This window comes from Amphibalanus amphitrite, unplaced genomic scaffold (genome assembly GCF_019059575.1).
Source record: "Amphibalanus amphitrite isolate SeventyFive unplaced genomic scaffold, NRLGWU_Aamphi_draft 000328F_arrow, whole genome shotgun sequence".
NCBI lineage: Eukaryota > Metazoa > Arthropoda > Thecostraca > Balanomorpha > Balanidae > Amphibalanus > Amphibalanus amphitrite.
This window is the reverse complement of record NW_024881823.1, coordinates 544,235-567,802: the sequence shown is the minus strand read 5'-3', so window position 1 is coordinate 567,802 and position 23,568 is coordinate 544,235. Positions and strand designations below refer to the sequence as shown.

At 49.8% G+C, this 23,568-nt stretch overlaps 2 protein-coding genes across 3 annotated transcripts; one reads left to right on the top strand and one right to left on the bottom strand.

Annotated features, from left to right (window-relative positions):
- Nucleotides 1–1,224: 1,224 nt before the first annotated feature.
- On the top strand, nucleotides 1,225–23,243 carry LOC122388620. The gene is made up of 2 exons (XM_043379826.1): nucleotides 1,225–1,523; nucleotides 21,495–23,243. Exons 1-2 carry the CDS (start codon nucleotides 1,515–1,517, stop codon nucleotides 22,818–22,820), a joined length of 1,335 nt encoding a protein of 444 aa, XP_043235761.1. The 5' UTR covers nucleotides 1,225–1,514; the 3' UTR covers nucleotides 22,821–23,243.
- LOC122388621 lies at nucleotides 10,765–13,785 on the bottom strand. Of its 2 annotated transcripts, none has more exons than XM_043379828.1 (2): nucleotides 12,841–13,785; nucleotides 10,765–12,528 (listed from the first exon to the last, which is right to left on the bottom strand). In XM_043379828.1, exons 1-2 carry the CDS (start codon nucleotides 13,639–13,641, stop codon nucleotides 12,118–12,120), a joined length of 1,212 nt encoding a protein of 403 aa, XP_043235763.1. In that variant the 5' UTR covers nucleotides 13,642–13,785; the 3' UTR covers nucleotides 10,765–12,117. The 2 variants fall into 2 exon arrangements, with proteins under 2 accessions (XP_043235763.1, XP_043235764.1); XM_043379829.1 differs by having other exon boundaries at nucleotides 10,765–12,525.
- Nucleotides 23,244–23,568: the final 325 nt, after the last annotated feature.

Genomic DNA, 23,568 nt, shown 5'->3' with positions numbered 1-23,568 from the left:
AGTTTGTAACTTGATGACCTTTTTAGTTATTTTGTAGGATTATTTGTTTAGTTATTTGCCACACTAGCAGTGGCTTTTCAATGGAATTGATGTAGATCCGAACGCCTGAAGCTGTCTGGTTTCACAATCAGCCAAGCATCCACTCCGCTGTTCTTTTATGCTGTTCTTTTGTATTATCATGTTTATTATAGGCATAAGATAGACGAACGTAAAGCTGCAGATAAACATATGTTTGGAAGAAAGTTTGGTCTTCTAAAGTAGGTACACGTAAGTAAATGCTGATCTTTGTAAAAAGTCAGCTGGCTATCCTTTAACAGATCAGTCATCGTCATGTCTCAGCTGGTGACAGGCCACCCAGCGCCAGGTGCGCCAGGTCTCAGCCGATGACAGGTCAGCTGATGACATCGTCAGGTCTCAGCCATTGACAGATCACTAAACGTTATAAGGTTTCGATGGCAATAGGTCATTGTGACAGGCTAGCCGATGACAGGTCAGAGTCAGATATCAGTCGATGACAGGTCAGCTGGCGTCAGGCCAGACTAAGGCAGGTCAGATGGTGACATGTCAGACGATGACCGGTCAACCGGCGTCAGGTATCGGCCGCTGACAGGTCAACCGGCGTCATGTCTCATTCGATGACAGGCCACCCAGCGTCAGGTTTCAACCGATGACAGGTCAGCCAGTCAGGTATCATCCGATGACGGCCACCTAGTGTCAGGTCTCAACCGATGACAGGCCACCAGTGTCAGGTTTCAACCGATGACAGGTCACTCAGCAGTGTGAGGTTAGCCGTTGACAGGTCACACAGTGTCAGGTTTCAACCGATGACAGCTCACCCAGTGTCAGGTTTAAGCCGATGACAGGTCACCCAGTGTCAGGTTTCAGCCGATGACAGCTCACCCAGTGTCAGGTTTCAACCAATGACAGGTCACCCAGTGTCAGGTTTAAGCCGATGACAGGTCACCCAGTGTCAGGTTTCAGCCGATGACAGCTCACCCAGTGTCAGGTTTCAACCAATGACAGGTCACCCAGTGTCAGGTCTCAACCGATGACAGGTCACCCAGGGTCATGTTTCAACCGATGTCAGCTCATCCAGTGTCAGGCCTCAACCGATGACAGGCCGTTCCGTGTCAGGTTTCAACCGATTACAGCTCACCCAGCGTCAGGCTACCGTGAAAGCGCGGGCCGCGCGCGTCTGGCGAGCCTGCCGCCGCGACGGTCGGCCGGCCGGGCAGTCTGGGGTGAGAACGCGACTGGGGAGGACGCGACGACCGGTGCTCCTGCCACACCGAGCCACGTCCACCGCATCGACCTCACAACACCGGGACACCGACGGCGATCAAGACTCGGGTCAACGGACAACAGCGGAGCTGAGGGAGGACCCAGTCCAGTGAGCCACGCCAGTCGACGCACCTGATAGACGGTGCTGGGTCTAAGAGTGTTGTCGGAGGAGAACTTCGACGCTGTCCGTAGCGGCAGGAGTTAAACCTCACGGCTTGCAACGCTCGGATAATATGATTCAGGTGAGTAGAACTTCCTATGGAGATCCCTGAGAGACCTGCATTCTGCAGGTGAGGTCGTAGTTGCAGACTTCAAAGACCAGACATGGCTTTTAGATAACTAGCAACTTAAAACAGCGCTTCAGGCGACTTTGTTTCAAACCAATAGAATGTGGATAACTTGCGGACAGAGGAATGAAAGCTAACCACTTTTCAGTGTGCAGAATCTTCATCGGTAGGAGGCATATCCCCTGCTGTTCTCGCATTCACCACGTTATTGTGTTTGTTTAATTATGCACCAGTACAATCCTTCATAATTAAGTTGTTGAGTGAGCTTATCTCATTATTCATAAGTGTCCTAGCTTCTCTAAAGCAAATTATTTCATCGTTCTCTGTTACATAGCCATCACATGAGCATTTAAACATAAACGATTCATTATATAAACGCTTTGTAAACGCAAAATAAACGCTTAGGGTGCGTTTATTTTGCTTCCTAATTTCAATCGAGAAAAATGACTACGGTCACATTCATTTAATGATTAATGTCCTCATCCCATTATTAACTGTGCCTGGTATATGTTCATTAAAGCCTCGTTGCGATTCGTTCAATTCATTTAGCAATGCCCAATGTCAACATGAAAAGCAAAACGCATCTCAAGGATCCATATGACTCAGATGCAATTTTATGCATGGTGCTGCCTACAACCTCGTAATGAGTCGTCATTCTGCAATGGCAAATGACAGCTCCCTTGCATTAGTCACATCCGGCCTTTAGTGATCTCAGGGACATATTTTAGGTCAGTAGTCATTACGTTGCTCTATAGTTTGATTGATGTTTGATTAATGAGCTAGCGATCGGAAAGAAAGGGTCTGATAAGGATGACCAGAGGGCGTTTACAGGGGCCTTATGACAGGCAATATTGGGAAGCGACGCTCTTATTGAAGCCGAAAAAGTGACCATATCAACAGCTCAGCTACTCTTGATTTATGGTTGAGCTATTATCACATATAATAACGTATGGGTGGTTGCCAACAATGGAAGTGAAGAGATCCTCGAATCTTTCGTTTATGATTAAAAATGTTTAACCCATTCACACACATACAGCAACTATACGCACCAGTCTTTAGTCCTCGCTGATGTGTATAGGTTACCTGGTTAATTAGGGCGTGTTTTGATTGATGACAGTTTTATCACACCTAATCAACCATAATACGCCGGTCATCGATAAAGCAAATGGATGTGGTTATCAAACCGGCAATGGAACCGCGACCCATCGCTCAATTTAAACGTCACAAAAGCGCCTTTACCGTCCATCTGTTCCAGGTTATTTTACCTCACCTTATGTCTTCCTTCTCATATCCTGCTGGTCACGAACTGAGCTCTAGATCACTATAACATTTTTATAGAGAGCAGAGTCAGGTGGTTTCATGGCGCCCCTGACCGTTGGGATATTCAGCATCCAACTGAGCTCTAGCTCACGTGGCATCCTTTGATCCAGCCTGAAACACCCGGCGTCCGACTGAGCTCTGGCTCACGTAGCATCTCCATTCCCCATTGAGCCAGCCTGGAATACCCTAAATCCATGGCGCGGCTGCGAGCCCACCCCCCACGGTGAGCGTTACTGTCGTCGAACGGGTTCTGTCTTCGTCGTGCAGCAGATGGATTACCTACCGGCTGGCTCAGAGAGCATTGACCTGGCCCGACCCGAGAGGTAGTCAGTCGGTGGAAAATCCGGGAACCTCGCCACGGTGGACACGAGAGCAATGTGGACGAGTTGGCATAGCGAGGTGGAGACATTGAGCCAGCCTATATGGAAAACAAACATGGATATTTCTCAGGGCCCTGTTTCCACTCTCGACGCTGCCAGGTATTGGTGCTGGATTCCCGTGGAAACATAAGCTAAACCGCCAATTTCCCTAACGTTTCCACTTTCCATGTAAACCGAGCGCCAGTGCCTGGTAGCGGCGTGCCTTGAAGCAGTTATACCCAGGTGACAGCGGGACAAAGATAGAGACATGACATGGACGTCTCTTGGGTGGCACCTGGAGCTATACCGTCTCGGGAGCCAGGCAGGCACACTTCCGCGATTTGTGGGAACGTGCCGGGGGCGCAGTGCTGAAGAGACGCCCGGAGTAACCCAGCCGTGAGCCGAGTGATACCGTGGGAGGTCGGCGCTGAGCGGAAGGTCGAGCACGATCGGAGCGGCCTTGAGTAAGGACCGCCGCAGTGTTATTGCTGCTGGGCAGGAGCTTGCAAAATTGCAACGCTACCTTTGTACAGAATAAAACTTGCTGCGTATATGCCGATGACGCGGTTTGTTATATGAAGAAACCTATGGCAATTCGGGAGGTGGGAATTCACTGTCAGCATTTAGCATGATAATCACTATGTCAAAGGATTGAATTGACTCAGAGTCAGACAGACTCAGCTGCCTGATTTACCATTCCTTTGTTACGCTCAGCCACCAGTCGGGCCCTGGGCTTTTCCCGACAGCCATTCCAAGATCATCCGACATGCACCACCGGTGTCCAGTTCATTGTTCAGACCACCGCAGACGGCGCCTCCCGGCTCTCCGTCATACCTCTCCTTCCGTTCTGTCCAGCGTACCGTATCATCACGTCATCATCTGCACACCCCGCGCTCGTCACCGTCCCGTCATCATCTACACTCCTAGCGCTCGGCGTCACTGCCGTCATCACCTCAGCTCACAGCGCTATGCGTCATCGCGTCATCATCCCCGCTGACCGGCGCCGGTCGTTTCTACCGTTAGCGTCAGCAGCGTGCCGCCGTGGGTGCCCACTGCGGCCACCCACCGTTACACTTGTCGTCACCGCTTCTGTCACCACCTGGCACCGGCTCACTAACCAACCAGCGTCTCTGTCTCTGTATCTGTCCCTCACCGGTCAGCGTCTCTGTCTCTGGCACCGGCTCACTAACCACCCAGCGTCTCTGTCTCTGTATCTGTCTCTGTCTCTCACCGGCCAGCGTCTCTGTCTCTGTATCTCTGTCTGTCTCTGTCTCTGTATCTGTCTCTCTCTCTCTCTCTCTCTCTCTCTCTCTCTCTCTCTCTCTCTCTCTCTCTCGCCGGCCAGCGTCTCTGTCTCTGTCTCTGACTTCGCGTCAGTCTCTGCCACCCTCGACGGTCACCCATGCTGTTGCGCACTCAGTACCCACGTGAAAAATATCGTGGGGAGCGGTCGAGCGGTCGCTCGGTCGCCTCGTGGTGGGACGCCGGTTGATGGCCCCAGGCATTCTGCGGTCATATGTGGGTCACGCTGAGGGCTCCGTGACGCCACTGCACCGGTGTGACGCGCCACGCCCGTCACAAGAACTCGTCACGGTGGACGTGTTTGTCTGCTTGTGGCGCCTATTTGATCGCCGCTGGTTGTGACTTGCGGGTGATTGCTTTGAAGCGTAGGCGATGAATACGTCGCCAGATTTACGTAACTTTGGTCACCTCACGATGGAAAGATGTATCCAGCTTACTTCGAAGTCTATGCAGGATTTCTTGCCTAGCTGCTTCAAATCTTGTTGCGGGACTGATTATGTCTGCTTTTTGTCTATTGGTGTAAAGGTCGTGGCAATTCTTATTCATTTTTTCCCAACAATTTACGACGTTCAAACTTTTTTGTGTCGCTTCATTTATGCGGTTATTTATTTTTTTTTTTGCATATTGGTATGCGGCAGTTCTGACTACAGCACATCAATGACGATTCACTTCTAACCGGAACTAAATCAGGGTGCTGAATCAGATGCTTTATGTCATCTGCGATCTCTCATCCGTCTAAATAAGACTTCACCTTGATGCCTATGATGCGAGGTCTCCCCAGAAACCCAGGTCCCCGGTCGAGTGGGAACCACTCATCAGAGAGAAGGGCAGTGGCATCTCACCTTGGAGACATCCGTGCCTGGCCCCCGCCGTCCACCAATGAGGATTTGCATTAGTTGCCGGAGTGCTGCTCCATGTGAACCCGGCGCCGGGGTAAAAACCGGTCAGCGGCGGCCGGAGGCCTGTCCGCCGCGGGCCGCAGTGAAACCATCGCCACTTTTACGGCGAGATTAACCTTCAATTCAATCTAAACGGTGCATTGACCACAAAACACAGAGTGGTCAGACGCAACCGGATCTGCAAGAAAATTTACAGAATAAAAGTTATCTGCTCTATGCAGTTTAACGGTCATTACTGAGTGTTGCATTCTAGACGCGATGGCCTCATAGCCTCTCTGCAGGTCACTTTTATGACCGCACCGTGCCGGTTCTGCAGGTCAGACAGCTGCCTTACTGACCCAGACGCGACAGGAAGTGGCTTTGTGCCCTGCTGTCACGGGTCATCTGCTGGGTCACGGCACAGTTATCGACGTATTTATCCCGATTTATCGGCCTCACGGCTGGCGGTGTCACGAGACGGCAAGCGAGACAAGAGAGAGCGACCGCTCCACTTGGGAAAAGTCGGACCATCAATCGATTAGCCTTTTGTGTTGGTGGGTGCGGCTTTCAGAGTCTGAAAGGAACCCATCTAGGTAATTTGATAGCAAAGTGCCCGGCCGGCATGCGGCCGGGATCGTGGCTATTCTTTCACTCTGATTATGCCTTTTAATCGTGGAATAGTTACCTTGGGGATTATAGAGGATCCTAACTCCTAACATCGTTTCACTTTTCGATTCTTTTGTGCGATACTTTATTGTATATCCAAATCATCGTAAGAATAAGTATGTGTCTGGTATATAATGCTAAATTGCTTCCTTCTATAACTTAACTTCTTTATCAGTCTTTGTCAAAAAAGTGTTCTTCCACAATTACTTTTCATGCTTTCCCTAAGGATTTTTTTTAGGAAAGGTATTTTGTAAAATTAAAAAAGTTTGTCTTCGGTTGCATAAACAATTTATTATTATTTGTCTCAGGGCCTCCTCTAAGGAGTTTTCACTGGGGGGCCAGAGGCTCAGAAGCCAAACCTAGGGTACCCCCAAATCCGGTTTTCTCATCGGATTTAGGCCACTTATTTTTCGTCACAGCCCTGATGCAAAGATTTTTATTTTTTATTTTGAAAAAAAAAGAAATATTAGGCCGCCTGACCCTATATACCGGTGGATCCAGACCGGCACGGGCAGGGTGACATTTGGGGTAAATATCCCCCGCGCAGCGTCCGAAATCGACGAAAATTTCCGGCTTTCCGAAAATGAAACAAAATGCCTTTATTAAAAAGTATTAAACGGCACAGCAATGCATAAGGAATCTAACTGACCGCAGAAAGTGTGAGGGCTTAGGTATCGATTTCCCAAACGCTGCAAAACAGCTACCTGCCTGAAAACAGCTCACCATCCTAAAAAGCTACTTGCCTGAAAATGACTCAAGAAACAGGCCACAGGTCAATGAGAATGAGGGTCAGGGAACAGGGTAATTACATTTTCAGGAAATGTGTAGAATTGAAGTGATCACGAGAATACCTACTAAAACTTTTGCCAGCTGGGCCACTTTTTACGCGAGTTGTTCGCAAAAAAACCTAGGGGTGGGGTATATCATACCCCTCAATAAGTGAGAGGGCTTATCGCTGCTAGTCCCAAACACTGGGGAAAAAAACTTTTATATCGTGCTATAAAGCTCAGCCGCACTCTTATTTGACCGTAGAAAAATTTCTCTTCAAGAATAAACCCGTCTCCCGAAAAAAAAACAATACTTCTCCGTGTTAGACCGTAAGCGCTTGACTGATTGAGACTATAGAGGGCGACCGTCCGGCCTGTTTCCTTCTCAAAGTAATGCCCCGTTCGGGCTTCAGTCGGCGTTTGATTGTAAAATCTGCCATGTCTGACCTCATTCCGCGGCTCATCCTAGGCGGATCTGTAAAAAAAAAACCTGTAGATAAGAAACCAACGATATAAGGAAACTAAAATTAGTAACGTGGTGATCCTGGAGATAGTCTGGATTGTTTGTTTGGTAAGCTTGTAGTGAAATTTCCTCGTTTTTCTACGTGATTTGCTTAACTGCGTGGCCCCCCAGTGACGCAATTTCAGCTCCACTGGGGGGGCCAGCGGCATCACTGGGGGGGGGGGGCCGCGGCCCCCCAGTTAACATGTTAGAGGAGGCCCTGATTTGTCTAGCCACTAATTTCTAATAATTCATAAATTACCAAAAAAACCGTCTTGTTATTCCACTGGTAGCTCAGCGCCAGGGTGAAAGCCCTGCATCATGCAGTAGTCCTCGTGCAGTTGTATTGTCACTCCATCCATGAGGTCACGCTCAGTGAACAAGCCTTGCTGTCCTGGGAATTGTGGACAGAGCAGCATTCGACCTCCAACGACGTCACGATATGACAACCAATCACGGGCCGGGCACGTCACTGGGCGTTCTCGTGCTAGGCGACAATACGGAAGGACCCGTCATGACGACGCACAACACCTGCTGCACAATGGAATCGGGGTCTGCCCGGGGGATATGCGGTCTACTGCAGTTGGACTAACAATAGGCCTTTGTAAACATGACACTATCTTTCCGACGGGAAAAGTAGATGGTTTGGAATAAGTAAAATCATAGGACACCACATAGTGCCCATTGAGCTAATGGTATGGGCATCCCAGCATCGCCTTCCAGAGGTCCAAATGGCTTTTATGACAAGTAGGAAATACAATAATGGAAACTCCTCTGATGTGTGAATGACAACATTTGTATTGTTGCCACTTGATTACCAAAATGACACGGCTGGCCTTTCAGGTGCTATGTGCCAAAGTTTAGAAAGTTTAGATATATTCCTTCAACCCGTCAATGGTATGCGCCAGACACAAGTTTGTGTGTGTTGAATGCTGAATTGTAATCCCAGCTTAGATCGGGAACATTAAATATAATCAAATTCAGTTTATCCATCCCGTTGCCAGAACAATCCTTGAATACAACATTCGTCAAGCTCATACCAAATCATTTCACAAATACCGCGTGAACAACGCGAAACAGGCCAACCTTGAGCTGTCTAACTCCATCGCACCAATGTCAGCAGCTCCATCTATCATAATTGTGTCAATTATTTCGTTCCGGCTCTGTCGAACGGTACTGCGCTGAGCGATAGACGTCAGCGAACTGAGGCGCAATTTTTTTGTTTACAAGAGCATTATCAGTGAGTGCTATTTGGTTTCGTCCAGAATAGGCACTTTTGCATGTTGTAGATAAGTAGATACCTAAGGCATAATGAAGCACAATAGCCGTTTTTACGACGGACTATCCGGCGAGAACACCTACTTTAGCCAAATCTTCATCTAATCTCTTTTAAATCAAATATCTTTATTTTATGCATTTATTTCAGTGTTTTGATCGATGATTCTCTCTGATAATTTGACAAAGCAGGCATAAAAGCAATTACAGGGTGTCTCAAAAGTTCGCTTACAGGTACCAGCCATGCTTTTTTGTCAATAATTCTGAATCAACAAGAAATTAAAAGTCGAAATTTCGCATGGGCATTGGTGACAACCTTCCTCAAGCAGTCTCATTGTTTTCAAGTGCATTCGACCCTTCATGAGCTCACAAAAAGGGTTCACCTCTGACCATGGGTCAGGCACGAAAATGTAGGTTGCAAAGTCGGGTATGTTGTGAAACTCTCTGTTTCAGGAGTAATGGGAATGGTTAAGTCGGAAATGACACATGGCTAAATGTCGGCGAGGATGAGTGCAACATGATGATCATCTCATAAAAACGGTGGCTAAAATTTTTGAAGGACGAAACCATGCGAGACTAACGGCGTTTTGAACGACCCTCGCACGACAGCAGACTCGTGTTCCGGAAAGCAGCTGAAAATGCGATCATAACTATTGAAAACTGGCAAGAAGCTCACAGACAGAGGTTACCCATTTTCAAAAAGTGCAGGTCATCGTAAAATAAAGGCAAATTATAATTTAAAATTGTTTATAATATCTATAACGCTAATTTTTGGGGACAATAACACAAAAATCGTCAATGCCAAGGACACCTGACCCTCCAAAAGTGTCAGTTATTGTAAAATTTTATCTAACGAAGTTTCAAGAGGCAGATCTGCAGCGAATAATTTTCTTTTAAACACAAAATCCCGATAAAACCACACAATGGACAGGTTTGGGCCGTTTACAAAGCAGAACCTCTCCCGAGGAAAACACTCCGCAACCGAGCGAAGGTCTTGGCATGGGGAATGACGAGCGCTTGGAATTTGCAAAATTTGCACAATGTGTCTGAGAAACAGACGTCCGACACATTCTGCTACCATATGATGCGAAAAATTTACTCCTGGCACTTCCCGTTTGTTCAGGACTGGGGTCGTTTTGAAAAGGAAAATGGCGCTTGGGATGTCGGCGCCAGTCATTCATGAAGGAGTTAGCGCCAGAGAATGCCTACAAAATACTCATAAATGGTGTCGATGCAAGCTGTCGGCTTTCATGGAAAATCAGATGTTGCCGGGGAGCTAGTCAAAACTAAATCCGACGCAGAAACTGTTGGGGATTCCCCTGCAAGAGCTTGAAAGCTGGTAACCTTTTATCAGCCTCCGGCAGCTGACGGAGCAACAAAAATCGGTATGGGCAAATATTTTTGGAGATACAACAAAGGGGTTGGTTTCTAACCTTCTTAATCAGTTGTCAAAGCATGCATATTTGTCTAGTGTACACACAGACACCAAAACCTTATACTTTTGGCCGGTTCTTATATGCTTTATTGGCATGGGAAATGTGTAAGCGAACTTTTGAGACACCCTGTAGTGCAGCCCTAGCTGAAAGCTACTAAGAGACACACTGAACCTAATTTGACCAAATCTGCACCTAATCTGTACCAGATGTGTACCAGATGGCCGTCGTGAAAACGGCTATTAGCTACCTATACAATCATCCGTCGCTCCGATGCAAAAGCTGAGTAGTGAGTAGCTCATTGGCTATCCCAGCACGGCAGTACGACCTCTTACTTTCTAAACTTTCTCGGGCGAAACTGGATGACTGAACGGCTATAAAAGCTTATTCCTCGTGCCGACGTGTACCTATGGATTGGCGTATGGTATCTCGGCTGGTAAAAGTTGGGATCGGAAGGAATCTGATGGCTCGGACCCTTTTCATCCTTAAATGTCCTAAATATTTATAAACGGGAGTCAATGGCTTTCCCAGTGCCGGAACAAGTACCTCAAGCAGCTTCAGGCATCTCATCGCGCCTCATGAGAGAAAAAAACTACAGCGGGAGGGATATAAAGACTCGAGACGACTTTATGGCCACAAATGAGCACACGTCAATGGAACTCTAGTTTCTTAAAACCAACGTTACAGACATTCGTCGCCAGCCGTACATGTATTGTACAAACAAACATAAATGCAATCGTCTGCGCCGCAGTGGCACTTGCACGAACCGAGCTCCTTTCCAGTTACTGGTCTATGGCGAGATCATGTTCCATGCGTCAACTTCCAAATCCATGAGCACCAACGCAGACTGACCCCGCCCGCGACCTCGGTCACGGGCCGGGGTCAGCCCCTGGCGGCGAATGTCGTAACTACGGTTTCTTAAAACCAACGTTACAGACATTCGTCGCCAGCCGTACATGTATTGTACAAACAAACATAAATGCAATTCCATGGAGAGAAAAAATCACAACGTCGCGTCGTAGCACCCATCACACATATGCACCGCCATGTCACTCGAACAGACGCTGTGTAAACGACGGATCTACGCTATTGTGAACATAATGATCCAGGAAAACCGACCTGGTCTTCCATCTACCGAGACGCTGCACATCGTCTGCGTCAAACCCGAGCTGCACCGCACGGGTCGCGCCAGTTGGCCGAAAATCTTTCGGCGTGTGACCTTTGGCGAGACCAAAATCCTCCGCAAAATAAATACCCTGCTGTAAAATGGCAGCCACCGAGCTTGCAGAAACTGCAGCATAAGGGCGAACTAAACTAATGAAAACAGGCTTCGAAACTGGACATCGACACGACTCTGTTCTAGCTAAATAAACACGCAGGGCATCGATAGGGTCCGCTGACTTATTGGGGCTAGGCGGGATTGCGACTTGAAACCCCGTGCGCTGAGCGTCGTTCTTTATCCCCAGAAAGGTAACCTGCAGGGTACCATCTGAACGGAACTGAAGCTGATCAGTGGACAGCACAAACGGCGACGTTACCCCCGAGCCTGCATCGAACCTCATCGACAGGGGGGCAATATCTGAGGGCCGCAACATCAGCGCGATAGCTAGCAGACATATCGCCTTCAACCGCAGCAACTTCAACGGTAGCGACTCGTTCACAGCCCACGACTCAAACAGACGAACAAAGGCTGATACATCCATCACGGACGACCGTGTCATGGGTGCCCGTGTGCCGCTTTTCACAATGGCCTGAGACAGACGCACGAGAAGGGGATCGTGGAGTGGGTTGGCTACTCCCATCACCTCGTACAGTGCAGCCAAGGCTGCTGACAAGCAGCGTAACGTAGAGTGGGGTCTGTCAGACACACTGCACTCGCCTACCAGGAAATCAGCCACTACCGCGCCATCTACCGGTGGAAAAATCAATTCACGTATTCTACAAAATTCCTTAAACTTACAGATGTATCTGTCATAATTCGCGTGAGTGGAATGAGCCAAACACAGAGGGAACTGCTCACGTGCAGCAGGAGACCAGCCGAGCGCCTCTAACCGGGCTCTCCAGAGATCCGCCAGGCGAACAGAGTCCACCGTCTGTTGCGGTGCGGCTCTATCTGCTGGTGCGGTAGCAGTGGAATACAGGCCTGCGTCACAGGCGGCAGCCGCAGCGGCGGGCAGACGCTGAGCCGCCGCAGCCGCTCCATCCATGGCTGGCCTGGCCACATCGGGGCAATCAGCGTGGCCTCGGCACGCTGCGCCTGCACCGCGTCCAGCACACGTGCGACTAGCCGGAAGGGCGGGTTTATGAAGTTGTTGTGCTGTTGCCAATCGTTCTGACCCAGAGCGTCCACACCAGCGGTACCGGGGTCCCTGAAGCGGCTGTTGTAGACCGGTAGCAACGCCGTAGACAGGGAGGCGAACCGGTCGATCGTGTGCGGGCCGAACATGCGCTCCAACTGCTGGAACACAGCCGGATGGAGTGTCCACTCGTGACGCAGCGGAATACGTGACAGCTCATCGGGGTCTACATTTAAATATCCTGCAATGTGGTGCGCAACCAGCATGACCTGATGCTCAAAAGCAAACTCCCAAATATTCTGAGCGATGGCGTCCAGGCGACGATCAGCTGACCCAAGCTTGTTAATGAGCGCGACTACCGTGATATTATCGGACAATATCTCGACGGTTTTGCCACGAAGCGTAGAACAAAATGACAGTAAGGCAAAATAAACAGCTAGTAACTCGCGAAAATTGGACGTTTCTGCGCTCACCTCTGGCCGCCAGAAACCCGAGGCGGTTTGAGCGACCGGGGTGGAAAGTGTCGCTCCCCAGCCAGTCTCGGACGCGTCGGTGGAGAGCTGCAAGTCGCAGCTGGCCGGCGGCACCAGCAGCCGGCCGTTCCACCCGTCCAGCGATGTAAGCCACCACGCCAGATCCTCTCTGGCCTCGGGAGACCACGGCATTGCCTCGTCCCAAGACATCCTAGAATTCAACAGACGGTAAATGTTCCGCAACTTCAGCTTGGCCGGGAACACCGCTGCCATCATACTGATACACCTACCCGCGATGCGAGCCAGCAGACGCGCCGACACAGTGGGCCGCTTTAACATCCTACCTATATCCTGCTTCAGCTTCGACACTTTGCATTTTGGCACAGTAATGAACGGCAATTCACCCTCGGACGCACAGTGCACATCGAAACCCAAATAAGACACAACATTTGACGGCTCCAAACACGACTTCTCCCAGTTGACACACAATCCTAATGAAGCTAAAGTATCTAAAAATATTTTCACGTCACTGGCCATTCTATTCTTCGTTGACGTCAATAAAAAATCATCTACGTAGGCCATGACCGACAGGCGTTCGGTCCCTCTCATATACTCTATGACCACACGAACACATTTGTGGAAATAGTACGGGCTAGCCACCAAACCAAATGGTAGAAAACACCACACATACCAGCATCCACCATACTGGAAACCCAGATACGTTCTGAACTCTTCACGGACAGGGAAATGATAAAATCCGTCCTTTAAATCTACAGTGACCGCCAGCTCACCACCTCTCATAACCTCTGGCAGGACAGAAACACCTTCTGACGAAAAATGTGGCACATCACAGTGAGAATTCACATATCTCAAGTCACAAATGAGGCGATATTTGGAATTTTTCTTTGGAACAACCTTCAAAGGGGAGACACAATGCGGCACGTCAGCTACTTTTGCTATAAAGCTCAGGCTACACTATCAGCGTTTTTTCGGTTTCTGCGTGATTTCGGTTTCCGCGTTTTTACGGTTTCTGCTTTTTTTCGTTCCGGGCGGCCGGGGCGGCCGCCGCGTGGACGGCGTTAGCCCGGTTTACATAGGGTTTGTTGCAAGCTTATATCTCCGTCCGTGATGTTGCAAAAGATGCCAATGGTGCTTAACAATTTACAAAATGATCCCCTCTAAATATTTGTAGACCACTGCATCGAAATTATCGCCAAATTAACGAGCTAGAGCCTCGTCAAATTACAAATATGCTATGTAAACCGGGTTGTTGTTTATAGCATAGTGATGGATAAGTGATCAAATTAATTAATTATTCATGTTAAATTTTATCGTGTTTTAACAAAATCATAATTAAATAATTGTTTTAAAGATTTTACAACTAACAAGAATATAATTTCGATCATAATCATTTGTCAGCTTAATTACAATTACCATATTTGAAGTAGAATGATGAGTTTTGAAACACATCTTGTCTTCTTTAATCATGAATTACACCATTTTTATTATCTACAATTGAAACTCTTCCATCGTCACAATATTATTAGCAATAATAATTTCTAATCATTCATCACTTAAACGAAATCCCGCAGAAACCGAAAAAAAGTTCACAGCTCTGAACTTTTTTTCGGTTCCGACTCGTCGGTTTTTGCGGGTTTTCGTTCCACGGGACACCAGACTGGCAGTGTAGCTTGCGCAATGCATTCGCTATGAGGCGAGCTTGACGACGCGAACCGAAATCCCGCAGAAACCGAAAAAACGTCGGAGTTCATGCTAGTGTAGCTTAGGCTTAACACCTCTCTTTTCTAGCGCCATCAGCTCAGTTTCCAAAAACTTTTTCTCTGGTTCATTAAAACAGGGATTTTCAAAGACACGGGGCTCTGGAATGTCACGCACAGGCACCGGCACACCATTCATAATCCAGTCCAGAACTGCATCAGGCGCCCCAATGCGCACCCACTCGTCCTTATGCAGCGGCATAATTCCCCTCACAACTCACGTGATGGTTTACTCAGCTGAGAATGTCCCTGTGACGTCATCCGGCTGCTGCGCTCGGGCGGCCAGGTCACGCGGCCGGCTCTCTCTATCGTCTGGAGGTTTCGAAAGATGCTCTCCAGAGATGGCGCTAGTAAATTTGGCTGACATGACGTCATGCTAAAAAGTGATGGATTTTGTGAGAGCAAATGTAATAAAAGTTGAAAATTTTGTACTTTTGCTTAATTAAGAAAAAATAAATATACAATTGTTCAAAACAGCGTTTTCCTCATTCATCCTTCATTGTTTTAAGAGGAATATAGACAATTTAAATATTTTTTCTTGACCGCAATTCGCACACGCACTAAATTAAAAGCTGGAGTTTTGTGCGTTCGTAAATTGTGATTTGAGAAAATAAATTGACAATTATCTTTTGCACTTTTGCTTTACAATCATTTTTCAATGCAGATGAATGCATAAATTATTCAAAAATAGGCATATCTTTGAAATATTATGATTTTCCACAAGCAAATTTTCCCAAAAACTTGAACTACTTACAACTGACGAACGCATCCAATAATCTGGATGTCTTAGGATGAGTTCGTCATTTTTTCCCAAGGAAATACGATACAGTTCAAGCTATTTTACCGATTTATTAGGGTACTTTTGCCAATGAATTAATAAATAAATGACAACAATTAATCTCATTATCAACCATACTCGGAAGCATTTTTTTTCGCATAAGCGCGAACACATCCGCGCTTTCATGAAAAGTCACGCCTGTAGATGTCAGGACTGCTGCTTTATGTTTCGCAAGGTGGCGCAGCGCGCAGGGTGCCGACTACCGAGGCTGAGGTCTCCAGACTCTCCACCACGATTTAACTTGGAAATGGCCGATGGGGAAGGTCTCACCCAAAAACGGACGCCCTTTTACACAGCTGCATAAAGAGAATGAATTATTGGCATAGCTGACCACACGTCCCCTCCCCCTCTCCGCCCCAGCTCAATAGGAAATATCGCCTATTTTCCTTAGTCAGTTATATTCTGACTAATTTCTCACTCTTCCCAGTAAACCTTAACATGCATGATGCAGATGTCCACTGCGTAAGTCGTGTGCTTCCGTATGTGTGCCAACTATATAGTGTTGCCTACACTCTACAGTACAGCCTACTGCTTCCCCATTGTCGTTATAATTGGTGATTCTCAGGTCAAAAGTTACACAGTGGTCTCAGAGAACAATCGTTTCAACAAATTAACGATTCAAACCATTGCATTCTACTTATATTCCGGTCAGTTCTGCTACTAAACGATTCCGGCAAAACACTCTTTAGGTTATGTATTAGCGAACCACCACACAAAATTCGCCCAATCAATGGTCAGTTATTACTGCTGGGCTGAACCGTCATACGCTATATAGCCTATTGCAGTCAATATTTTCAGAACGATACTGACTGACGAAACACAACGTATTCGCGGATTCGCACATACGTTGGCACCCAGGTGGCCTGTCAGCAGCCGCACAAATCCGCACAGCGCAGCCGGGATTTGACATTGAGATGGTACACCGTAAAGCATGCCTTTCCACACAGGCACAAGCACAGGGACACAAATTCTCAAAATCCAAACTTATTCCAATACTGGTCAATTGCGAATAGGCATAAAGTTTTGAGGTTTTCTCATGTTCATTCTTCTTTCACTAACACACGCGGCAGACTGCAGCAGCTGCAGAACATCTCACAGAGCTGCGCTGGATGCAGTCATGAGCTGGGACACGGTTTGTGACCAATGACCGATCGGGGGTGCCAGCCTCCTCCCGGCACGCGATGCACTGGCCGCCGCGCAGTCGATGTCGGGGCACCGCCGGCATTCGCCGACAGGGTTCCATCCGATTCGGTGTATTGGTGGCAGCCCGAACAGTGACCCACGCGAAGCTGGCGGACGTCGATGGCCGATGAGCGATGCCCTTCCGCGACCGGCGGTGGCAGTCGGTCCCACATCAAGAACAGATACCAGTCATGCGGTCAGTCGGCGACGGCGCTGTCGCGAGCCGATCTGATGGTCGCGCGGTGGGCGTCGCCGACGTCCACCGGGACCGTCGACTGGGGGAGCGCGGCCGCCTCTTGGCCGCCGCCTCTGGTCGGCGAGCTCGTTGCGCTGTGGGACGGCATCCACTGCAAGTCGTTCACTGTGAAGCGGTCGTTTGACCGGACCTGGCAGGCGGGGAAAGGGGGCCTCAGATGAAGTAAAACCATCCCTCAGGCCAGCTTGAACTGGCTCTCCACCTCACCATGTTAGATAAGCGGACACCCTCGTGATCATCGCAGCGATGATTGCCAATTGGTGTGTCATTATGGGAGAGGATGCCAGCCTCCTTTGCAAGATAGTCTGCCTTTAATATAGTGCAGCCCGACCCATTGCCTGTGGCGCAGACTGGGCTTGATAATGCAGTGCAGGACACACCAAACGTAAGCGGCCATCTGTACCCCCTGTGCAGTAGGGCTGACTCAAGAGCCCAGAGTTGCCCTCCCCCCACCATTCTGTGCACGTGATAACTGGATGGGACATGCCATGGTCAGCATCTGTTCAAAAGCTGCCCTAAGCATGTAAAGCTCCACTGGCATGCTCAAGCATGGTCACAGTCAGTTCTCACTTCTCAGTTGAACCTCCAATGGAAACCTATCACAAAGTAGAGATCAGGGCGCCTCTCACACTGCAGCACACTCAACGACTGAGGCACCATCTCATTCTCATCACTTGCAGGTGGTTCTTGCCAGGAGCAATGCCAGCCACGCACATCAGGTGATAACAGCAGTGTACAACTGCAATCTACAAGCATCCATGTTCTTTCTGGTTTTCTCCTGTTGAGATCCACTGCCATGCATGAACTTGATGGGCTTTTGTTGAGCTCCTCCCATGTGCAGACAGGTTTCTGCTGAAACAAAGCAAAGCAAATGTGATTAATAATGGCCCTGTTTCACCATCCAGACACTGTGTGCACTGGTAGCTACGGCATACCATAGCATCACTCAAATGACGTTGCATGTGATCTCTTAGTTTATGATCAATCGCGTTTGGAACAGAGTGAGAGGTTCTGAAAAACCGTACCAAGAACAGAGGTTTGAGTTCAAATACTGCTAGCATGCTGCTGGTGCTGGTACCGCAGCGTGCTAGCGTTCTGGGATGCTGTCATAGCTTAGCGTCACAGTGAAGTTTGTTGACACTGCCATGGAAACCCAATGCTCTGACACACGCAGCGCACTGCAGTGCTGAGCACTGCAGTGCGTGCTCTGCCGTGAAACACCACCCATGAACGTTGGTTGCATGACCAGGATGGAGCAGTGTGGCAGACAGTGATTTTAATTTTAATTGCACTTCCTAGAGATTAAAATGTTGTTGGTGAAATTGCTATTCATTATTCCTATAACCATTGTCTAAATTTCACATTTCAAGACAGCATCAGCATTGACATGTTATATAAAATAAGGTTTAGACTTCAGGTGGTCCCGGGTTCAGCTTAAGTAAAACAAGGGCAAAAAATTGTCAAAAAAATATTTAAAAAAAATACCTGCCTTCATCAACACCTCATCTAATCTAACCTCATCCTCATCTAACAAGGCCCTAAAAGCAAAAACCGTTTGAATAACAATGTAATATTTTGCAACCGCTGCACCATTACTGTCACGTACGCTATCCCTAGATTGGTTGCTGGTAAGTAGTGGTTGTCGTCATCAACTCGTCATGCAGCAGCTGATTGGGATGGGCGGGGCCTATTTTTATCCAGGCGATAGAGAGAGCCACGCGGCCCGGGTGCGTACCCGAACCGCCCGCGGCGGAACCTCCAGTCAGCTGATCCGGAGCCCGAGCCCGCCGCGCCGCCGCCGGGTCGCTGACCCGCCGCGTCCAGGCGGTAGCCTCTGCCCGGACCGCCAGAAGCGAACGGGAAGAATGATCCCCGCCCGCGGAACCTTCCAGAGCCACTGACCTGCCGGTTGTGTCGCGCTCCGGCGATGGACACGGCTCGCTGCAGATTTTCCAGCGCCCCCGGCGTGAAAGCTGCCGGGTTCTGCTGCAGCGTCTGGAACAGCCTGGTCGTCCCGTCATCAAACTGGTTCGCCACCAGCAGGTTGGTATACTCTTCTTGCAGGTACCGGAGTTGTGCGATAGCTATAGTCGATAGTTCAGAGAGGACGGGCTCTCTGCTTGTACACTGAGAGAGCAGTTTCAATACGGTCTCCTGATACCGCGCACACTTCCGAATGACCTGGAACTTCGGCCAGTCAGCCTTGCTGACGCCTGCTCTTGAATCACCGACCACCAAGTCCGGTGGAAGTCTGACCTTTGCCAGACTTTCGCGAATGCTCTTAAAGTCTGTCTGCAGATCACTGCTCGCGCCCACTTCAGACTCACCGAACGGCTGCGGCTGAGTGTCTGCGCATTCTTGAGTGTCGACCAGCCGACGACCGGCGGTGTCGGTCTTCAAATGCTCACTGATTGCAGCCACTGAGCTTTCCAACTTGTCAAACCTCTCAAGAAGGTTGTTGAACCGTTCCTCCATGAGGAAACAAGCCGCCTCGAAATACCGGCGGCTCGCGCAACACGGAGCGTCGCGGCTCGTGCGGAGCACCAACGCAGACTGACCCCGCCCGCGACCTCGGTCACGGGCCGGGGTCAGCCCCTGGCGGCGAATGTCGTAACTACGGCGAGCTGAGATGGTCAAAGCTTAGTTAACTAAGGCACTGGCAAGATCAGCCCCACATTTAAACATCGTACGTCGGGCGATAAAAGTATTTGATTTTATGCATAGATCTCTGCAATCTGCATTATGCATGGATGTTAAGTGCCTGCTTATTGTGCACGTTGATCGTTGTTCGTTTTCTTGGCCGAGTCTACTAAAGTTCCATCGATTATCCACTAAATCTGCCCCCTCCCCACATTCCAAACTCGTCCCGAGACAGCAGCTCCCGCGGGCCGATCTGAGACGCCGGTGTGAGTTCCACACACGCCGTCAATGACCGTGTAACGACTAACGATCCTGTTCGGTGCAGCGGCCGAAGAGCTATGGTCCGCGGTCCAAGGCCGCCCTCACCGCAGCCCTGGGAGCGGCCGGCGGTCATTGGAGATTGGTCATACAGTGTGTGCGTGTGGTGTTACAAGTCCATAGCCAGGGGGACCGTCATCAGCCCTGAGGTGCTACTACCTCTCCCACGGTCCGACCCGTCCCAACAGCTGGATGAGCTGACAATGGGGCCGTCAGACAATCGAAAAGGTCACCTGACACGATCGAAGTAATTGGTTTTGTTGTAAAAACAACAATATTTCGAAAGAGTTTTAGGTTTCCTGCAATGGTGCGGTGCCACACGCCCTCAGCGTTAGTTGGCCAATTCATATGATATAATCATCCATCGTAAACTCGCTGAGTTGAGCTGACCATGGCTATACGAGCTCGTATGTTAATGTGCTTAGAATCTGCTAAGCTGTGGCCAGCAATGAAACGGTTTACGTTACCAATTTTGCAAGACAGCAGCAATAAACGTTTCGGTTCCGCTTTCCAAGCACAACCTGCCGCAGTTTCCACATACATCACCCGTTGTAATCGAACAGTACTACGCAACATGACCACTGCACTGGCCAGTGGTCGCGGTCAGTGCAACTGGGCAGAAATCCCGCCGGTACTCGCCGCGCCGCGCCACAGAGCGAAGATCGCGGCGCGCGCACCGGATGTGCGCTGATGGGTGCGGCGGAAGTGGCGCGGTGCGGTGACCTGCGGCCGTACGCGGTGATGGCACACGCGACCATTACTCGACAGGGGCGTGTCAATGCGCCGGTGATGGTCCTACACAGGGGGTGGCCTGTCGGTGGCAGAAAACAATGGCTATTATTCGTCAGAGAGTGGTTGATGAGTTCACAGAGGAAGACCTGCCCAATGCCAAAAGAGAAGTGACCTGCTGGACCTATGCATGTGCATCAGCGGGCTTACGGATCGCAGAAATTGGAACGATGTCGTGATGACTGTTGAGGTGACGATGATTCCGTCATCCTGAACTGAATGGCCGGCTCTTCCCGTGACTCCCATACTTTTTAGCTAGCCTTTTGTCAAATGTGGCCTTCAGAGTTCAGAATGGCCGTGATCTCACCGATGACGTGCCCGACCCTCAGAGAGATCGTCTGCCCATGGGATTATCAACACGAGCCTCCTATTTGACGAGAACGAGTTCATATCCCCACCAAGTACGGGCGAGAGCCGAACAAGAGAAACGTTCTCATGGCCAAGCCGATAACTCGACCAGGTTCATTGTGCTCAAGTAGACCACGCCAGCCATTTTCCACTTTAGGCTCTATTGTGGGAGCATTAAAAACCACTTACCTATAGCCTCCACGGAGGTTTCTCGAGCGACCCAAGAGTAACCCGGAACTAGTCGATGGGCCACTTCAGTGGCAAGTGACGGGGACCATAATTCACAGTTCACGGCTCGCCTCTATAGCGAATCAATTCCTTTCAATGTCTCGCTATCTCGTTAAAAAATCACATTTTCGTCACGTAATTATCTTATCTACGATAATCGCATTTCTCGAAAACGTTTCCTCACTTCGGCGGTGCAGCCCTCTATTACAGCAACCATTTCACCTCAGTGTCGGCATTTAGCTGTCTGCAATGCTCACCGTACGTCTGTCTGTTTCAGGTGCTGGTACTGTTGGTGCTGCTCGCCGCAGCCCGCTCCCAGCCGCTCTCCCTGCTGGACTGCCTGGTGCGCCGTCCTCTGGAGGATGTCGAGGGCAACGGACTCTCCACGGACACCCTGCGGCTACGGCAGCTGAGCGCCCCGCAGACCTGCGTGCCGCTCCTCTGTTCGGACGACATCCTCACCGTCCACGAGTCTGGCGGCGTCACATACGCCTCCGTCAGCGTCAACGATCGCACGCCCGAGGGCTCCCAGTGTCTGAAGGACGTGGTGGCCTCCCGCGATGCCTACCGCAAGTCCAACTTCCCCGTGACGTTCTACGCGGCTGGCGACCTGCATCTCGTGTTCTATGACTCATCCTGCTCGGCAACGCGGCTGGCCAAGCAGCGACTCCTACTGCTCTCGGCTCTGAAGGGCGACTCCATCCAGCCTCTGGAGGCGTTCATCCTGTGCGACGCCGATCTTCAGGTCACCAGACCAGCCATGCACGTGCAGCCGCACAGCCGCTCGAGCGCCCCCGGCCCGGCCGTCACACACCTGACCATGTACTCGGGCCCTCAGGCGAGGTCCGCATCCAGCGGCTTCGTGCCGCAGTACGCCCGCTTGCGATTGGCGCGAGACTTGGTGGTGTCCGTGCTGAGCTCCTGCGTCGGTGACCCGACCAAGATGGAGCTCATCAACCGTCTTGGTGCCACCTGGCTGGGAGAGATGGACTCCTGCATGCGACTCATCTGTCATAGCAACATGGAGGAGCTGGCGCTGGGCTACTACAACTATCTCCTCTACGACAACGATAAGATGGAGGGCGAGGAGTGCTTCAAGGCGCTGCAGACCAACGACATCGGCAGCGTAGTGAACACGCCGCTCACCCAGGTGCGCGTGGTTAGCGCCGAGGGAGACACGTGCACCGGTACCAAGATCATGGTGCTCAACCCGACGTACTCAGGCACCTCCAAGAAGCTGCAGCGCTTCCTCTACTACCAGGCCTACAAGATCCACTCGTTCGACTGTCCAGAGCTGGCCGAGACCTGTCTGCAGCAGAAGCTGTCGCAGCTCGGCCCTGCCACAGAGGCTGTGGATCTCCCCACCAAGTCCGAGTTCTCCTACCAGTGTGCGAACCTGCTGTGCGACTCGCGCGTCAGCCTGACGCCCTCCGGCGTCAAGAAGAACGCCTATAAGGTCAGCGTCGAAACGGAGAAGATGAAGCCACTCAACAACGTCTGCGTCAAGTCGCTGAACCGCGAGAAAGCAGCGCGCAACGCCGATGGCGTGACGAGCACACCTGTTCAGGCTCTCGGAATCTCATTGGAGTTCACGATGTTGTAAGTGATCTGATGCTGGGTTCTTCATTATCGATGGCCTGTGGGGTGGCCCGCCAAAGACATTGCCGCCGTGAAGAGGCAAGTGGAACGTTGTCCGAGTGTGTTTGTTGTGAGTGCGATTTGTACCACTGATGAGTTGTGTGCGTTATTGTACATAGACGAAGAATTTGTGTTCGTGTTGAATATGAGACACAAGTTCCATGTAACAGTAAACATATGCTGCAAAACGAGGATGAAAGAGCCCCTTGGGGGGGGGGGCTATATATCTCACGTGTGGTATCGGTATTGGGCGTTCAAATTACATACGTAGCGATTCTGTCGATATTTCGCGGAGCTATGGAGTGCTTCCAACCTGCTCGCACCGAAAACGATTATCATTGTCATTGTTCGGCGGAAGTGACCGTGCTGAATACACATGAGTACGACGGCCGTGATTTCATCGAGCGTTTGACTATCGTGAGTCGCAACCTTGTGATGGATGACGACATAGGAGACAAAATTGAATTTGGGATTAGTAACTGCCCCCTGGGCCCGATTTCACCAAGTGAATATATTCTTGGTGTACTTTGGAAAAGTACACCCGCAAAGTACGACGATAATACTATTCTGTTTCACCACAGGAATATATTCACTACGCCCGCTTTACGTACTTTGAGAGCCACCGGCACGCATGCATACATCTTGTCGGGGACATGCAGTCACTATATTTTTCCGCATTTAAAGTCGACGAGCTTAAATGCTTAGATATGCAA